Source organism: Archocentrus centrarchus, chromosome 7 (assembly GCF_007364275.1).
Source record: "Archocentrus centrarchus isolate MPI-CPG fArcCen1 chromosome 7, fArcCen1, whole genome shotgun sequence".
Taxonomy (NCBI): domain Eukaryota; kingdom Metazoa; phylum Chordata; class Actinopteri; order Cichliformes; family Cichlidae; genus Archocentrus; species Archocentrus centrarchus.
In genome coordinates, this window is record NC_044352.1 from 3,263,258 (window position 1) to 3,269,257 (window position 6,000).

General features: G+C 40.1%; 1 protein-coding gene across 3 annotated transcripts in view; it reads left to right on the forward strand.

Annotated features, from left to right (window-relative positions):
• sulf2b (sulfatase 2b) overlaps window positions 1-5,544 on the forward strand; it is a 107,478-nt gene extending 101,934 nt beyond the window's left edge. For all 3 annotated transcript variants that reach the window (XM_030732964.1, XM_030732966.1, XM_030732965.1), the window contains one exon: window positions 546-5,544. In XM_030732964.1, coding sequence (XP_030588824.1) covers window positions 546-576 — 31 coding nt within the window. In that variant the 3' untranslated portion in view covers window positions 577-5,544. The remainder of the gene's footprint in view (window positions 1-545) is intronic.
• The last annotated feature ends 456 nt before the right edge of the window (window positions 5,545-6,000 follow it).

The window sequence follows — 6,000 nt, forward strand, 5'->3', positions numbered from 1 at the left end:
AAAGACATCACATGACTGAGATTTTTGTGATACTGCAGGATGCACCCTGGTCATATATGGCTCCAAGAGTCCTCATAGCAGTGCTGGAGGCCAGCATGATGTCATCCAGAGTCAGTGTCTGGTTCAGATTTTTAAAATACCTGCAGTTTGGTCTGAATTTAGAAGGAGAAATTTACAGGTCAATTGGTCCTGGCAAAAGGTGCACCCTGCCTCCAGGCTCCAGACCTCCGTGACCCCGAACAGGATAAGTGGAAGAGGTTGGATGGAAAGTTACAGCCCATCCCAGCCTGCCGTTTAAATAATCTAGTTATTGATTTTGTGTCGTTTGGCTTCAGAGAGCACGACCTTTATAAACCATGTTTGTGTTAAAGTCACGTCCTGCTGCCTGCACGGCCTCTGCGCTCGTCTGTCTGCTGCAGCTGTAACACACACACTCAGTGCAGACACACACCGGCTGTGGTTCTAGTCTAACACTCTGTGTGTGTGTGTGTGTGTGTGTGTGTGTGTGTGTGTGTGTGTGTGTGTGTGTGTGTGTGTCCACACAGGGGTCCGATCTGGGACGGCTGGAAGGGCTAAACCTCTGGATTGGCTGGACTACACCCACATCAGCCTGAAAGAGGAGGGCGTGGCCGTCAATACTGTATCTCCGCTTGACCACCACGCCCCCACCTCAACCGTCAGCCAATCAGCTTCTTTAGTCTCTGTGACATCACCAGGTCCTCCCACCCTGCTGCTCAGGGAGACACTGGGACAAAACACTCGACACACCCCTCCATTGGTTGCTCCTCCTTCCTCCTCTTCTTCCTTTGAGGAGGAGGGGAGCACCTTGCAGAGGAGCAAGAAGAAGGAGGAGGAGGGAGGAGAGGATGAGGAGGATGATGGGGAAGAGGAGGAGTCAGAGGTAGACGAGGAGACTGTGATTGTAAAATAGAAGCAGGATTGTTTGCCCTGAGTTTAGCCTCTCAGGTGCCGTTTCAGACGTCTGACAAAATCTGAATGACGCCGAAAATCCATCTGAGAAACATCTAAACTTAAATTCTCTTCTTATAAATCACTTCTGTTTCTAAATACTCGTGTTTCCTTCTCACCTCTGACAGAAAACATGTTGCTTCAGGTTTCAGTTTTCTTGATTCGAGTGCAGCGCTGTTTGTTTTTCATTTCATTTTTTCTGATACATCAGCGCTGTGTTACACGTCAGTTTGTCCCAGAAACAGGACGACTTCTCTTCCTCTGCTGCTTTTGGTTTTTTAACTTCGTTAAAGAAAGAAAAAAAAACTTCTCAGATTTTTCTGATTTTGGCTCCACAGCAGCACAAAGCTTCTGTGATGAAATACAACCTTCTGATTTATTTTGATACATTTTCTTGCTATTATATTAAAAAAGTAGTAGATTGGTTTTAATAACAAGAAAAATGGTCATATTTCATTTTGCAGGCAAGAAAAACTTTTATTAATAAAAATAAAGAGAATAAATTGGTTTACTTTGATGAGACGAAATGAGGTCATAAAACATTAATGTGAACTCATTTTGTCTTTTATTATGATGTTACAGGTTTTACAAAACAAAAACCAGTAATAACTAGAAAAATGTTATAAATACTGAAAGCAAGTGAGAAATTTAGCAGTAAAACAAGAAACTTTGTTTCTACAATAATTTTAAAGAAGCTACTTTCAGCTGCTCTGTAATCATGAAGGCAGCAGCACAGCGCCACCTGCTGCAGCGCCGCAGTGCAGCAGGCAGCGCGCCTGACTTGGCAGTTTTTACGCCCCTCCTGATGCAACATTATCTCCTTTAAATGAGAAAAGGTGTGTTAGCATATTTTTGAAGTGAGGGGAAACGTTCCTGCTGCAAATTTCATATTTTTATGACATTCTGAGTTTTCTAAGAAACAGTCAAGAAAACTTTTCAGACTTTTTCATGTTCGTGTGACATATTCTCACATCCTTAGAAGATATTTTCTTATCACACAATTTCTCTTCAGAAGTAAAAGTGAAAAAAAATTTAATGATGGATGGACAGGAGAATTCATGACATATTTCATTTTTTTTTTTTTTTTTTTTGGACAAAATGAAACAAGCTTTTTATTTGTAATAATAAAAGTATCATTTGAGAATGAAAATCATCAAAAATATAGTTTCACAAGATCTGATTTCTTGAAAGAAGTTTAATAAGTCAATTATTGGGAGAAAATAAGATACAGTGCCAGCTGGTGAAAAATTGAATGTTGTAACAAAAAAAGTTCTTTTAGTTGAAGCTTTTTCTCATTATTTTGACATATTTGTCTGTTTTGTCTTTCTAAAACCTAATAAATCATCTCATTATAATGAGAAAATACAAAATCATTTTTATTATATTATTACTTATAAAAATTGGAGTTATGGAGGGTTTAAAGGGGTGGTAAATTTATCTGTCTGGGAATAACAGTTTTAGAGAAATCTACAAATAAGTTTGTTTTCCTAAAATTATTATTATTATTATTATTATTATTAAAAGACTGTATGTAAAAGATGGACATTGCACCCATGACCTCATGCATTGGTTATGAATCCTCAGTGTTTTGGCAGTGAGAAAACTACATCCATAAATTGTACAGGTGCATCACACAGACATGCGTACCTGCTAATCAGCACTAATTACCAGGCTGATGAACAAGTAGAATTTCAGTAAAAAACATTAGAGCACAAATTTCTCAGGCAGTCTGCCCCTCTCAGAAAGTCTTATTAGCTTATTTTTTTGATAACTGCATTCAAAACGCTCCAAAAAGGCACCAGCAGCACAAACGCTGCAGAGGTCCAGCTCAGGTGTGGCAGACACCTGTTGGCTGTCACACACCCCCACCCCCCACCCCCCACCCCACAACTTTAGGCCTTAACAGTGTTCAAATAAATAACTTCAAAAAATATTTAGCAGTCGTGCCATTGTTAGGAAGAAGGAAACTGTTCATAGAGACAAACAGCAGATTTTTCTGAGGTTGAAACTTGTTCGAGGCGACTTTACTTCTGTGGCAGCCACACGTCCGTCTGCGCTGACCTTTGACTCCACCAGTGAGCTCATATTTATCTCATGTTTCTATTATAAACTCAATCTCATGATGGCAAGAAAAAATATCAAACCTAAAAATGAGAAGTTTTTTATTGTTCTTCTTTTTGTCAGAGTTTATTATAAGAAAGTAGTTTGATCTCCATATTCTGATGAAATTGAATCAGTTTTGAATCTTCCTCCTCTGCCCTTCTCCTCCTCCTCCTCAGCTGACCTCCCGGTGACCTCGTCTGTTCTCCGTGTTCATATTTAGTCTTTAACCGTCTCTGAGGACTTTAGAGGACCTGCTCTCTCCTTTCATGTTCTTACTAAACGCAGACCGAGGTGGACGCCACAAACACGCCGAGCGCTCTGACATCATCGCTGATGTAAACGTGATTTTTCTTTCCCCTCCGCTAACTTGGGTGTTACCATAGTGACCGACAGCTTTACTGATGACAGAGCTACAGTTGTACTAACCTGGTGACTGACTACAGTTCCCATGATGCAATGCAGCAGCCCTGAAGAGCATGTCAGAGGAAAAGTCAAAGAGAACAGAGGGGGGGAGAAGGTCTCTTAATGTCTCGTGAGCCAATGAAAAGAGGGCTAGGCGATGATGTCACCGGGTCTAGAAACAAAGAAAATGACTCGGAGTTTACAGAGATCTGGTTCAGTGTTTTTATTTTGTAACGCTTCATCGTCCAATCACCTTGTTCCTACACATCTTTCTTTGTTTTGTCCTCTCAGCTGATTTTTTTTTTAAATATTTTTTTCACCCAATCAAACCACAGAACGTATAAAATGTAAATTATAACTGTAGAAAAACAACTGGATTCACACAGGAAGTCAAAAACAATTTAAGTTTGAGTTTACACATCTGAATATTAAGAGAAGATCACAGGTGTGCTTCGATCGATACATTTCATACACATATCACACCTTCGTCATGTTTCACACACTTTCAAAATAACAGCGGACAGGAAATGACTTCAGAAAAAAACAGATTTCTGTCAGATACTCCAAACAGCAGCTATTTCCCCATCTTATCTGCTTCTGGTCCAGTTTTTTGTTTCCTACATTTCCCAAAATGCCTCAAGGCCTTACAGGAGCAGGTATATCAATCTGAGAGGGTGATGGTACAGAGGGGGATTTTGGTATTTTGGGGTGTCTGCAGTGGACTTACTCTGCTTTCATTATAATTTTATCATCATTATCAGTGTTGGATGTTCATATTAAACATGACCAAAGTTTCAAACGCTGAGGTCAGTATGTACAAATAATCCCTGTGAGACAAAACCTCCTGAACAGTCCGTTTCAGGCTGTTTTTTTCACTTCTCGGGTGCGTGTGATGTCATAGATGGAGGATATTCCTAATATGGTCATCTCAGGCACAGCCCCGCCCACTCAGCAGAATTCCGGCCTTACAGGAGGTAGAACAGGATGAACTGAGCACCAAGGTAGTGACACAAAGTATTGCTATTTTTTAACTGAAGTTACCGGTCATGTATTATTACAGTTATTCTGTAATATCATATTAGGCAGAGGGAATCCCACCGTGACCCGAAATGATGTCAGAGACTCAAGAAACAAACACAAAGAGACAAATTAACTATTAATTTTTTAATCTGGATCTTTGGAGAAAAAAAATCAACACATTGGTTTACATTTGTGATTTATGACAAAAAAGTCTTCAGCTTTGTAAGATTTAAAAACACCCTTCAAATCCTTTTTAAAGAGCCAACAATGCTTTATAAGAACTCTGAAGAGCAGCGGGTGCACTCTGGGAATTCTAGTTTTACTTTGAAAGGGCTTTTGTGTGCTTTGAAGTCTCTGAATTTCTAAACTCTTTTTTTTGAACACACGTCACGTGTTCGTTCTTTGCATTGTTGCATTAATGTCATATCAATGTTACCGTGATAACCATGTTAAATATCGTTTACATCAACAACCCGTAAAACAGCTACAAACCTGCCACTTTGAGCAGGACATTTTCTGCTGCAGTTCGACCGTTCTGGAGGCGATGTTCTTCCTTCCTGTGTGAATGCAGCTGTGACTCTGCTGTCTGTAGAGGTTTTTTTCTCCTTTCTTTAACCCCAAAGTGTATTTTGCTCTGCGGTGCTATTTGCTGTCTAACAGATATCTAGGAAAAACCTTCTGGTTGTGTTTGAATGTATTTGTAAATGTGTAGGTGTGTCTTCTAAAGACACACACAAGAACAGGACCGACATGGTCCAGCTGAGCCTGGACGGACACGCACATACACACCTTCACTCTATCCACCCCTACACACACACACACACACACACACACACACACACACAGAAGGACAAACTGCAGAGCACTTTGATTGGAGGATGCAGAGGAGGAATGAGCCAATGGCGGGTTCATGGTGATGATGATGATGATGTAAAGCTGCCGTGTGCAGCCAGTTAATACTGATCTAACACACCTGTACAGTCACCCACTGACCTGTGGATACAGTGATTGGTTTTAGTTTGTGAATAAAGTGTTGAATGCCAAACTGTGCCCTTCCTGTCCAAAGTGTTTTTGTCTGTAGAACTACTGAAAACTCTTAAAGCAAAAACAGAAACAAAGTCACTACAAAGACAAAGAAGTAACCACAAAGAGACACAAAATAACCACAAGGAGACATTTTGATAAGTTTGTTAAAATCAACAATAAACTTCAGTACTGACAGTTTTATATAGCAGATTTTTAAAATATGCAGTCCACCCTACAGTTTCAAATGGAATAAAGATGGTAAGTAGCAGCCAGGTGCTGCTAATCAAATCCAGTTGATTAACTGATCATCAGCGCATGTGAGCACCTCTATATCAGGTTTGCAGGTCTGAAGCATTCAGGTGTGTTAACACCAAGGAGGGAAGATCTTAGAGAATCATCTGTTGCCTTATAACCCTTCCTATCAATCTGTGAGGGGTTATAATGGCATTTCCAAAACATTTCAATTATGACCACAGTCCA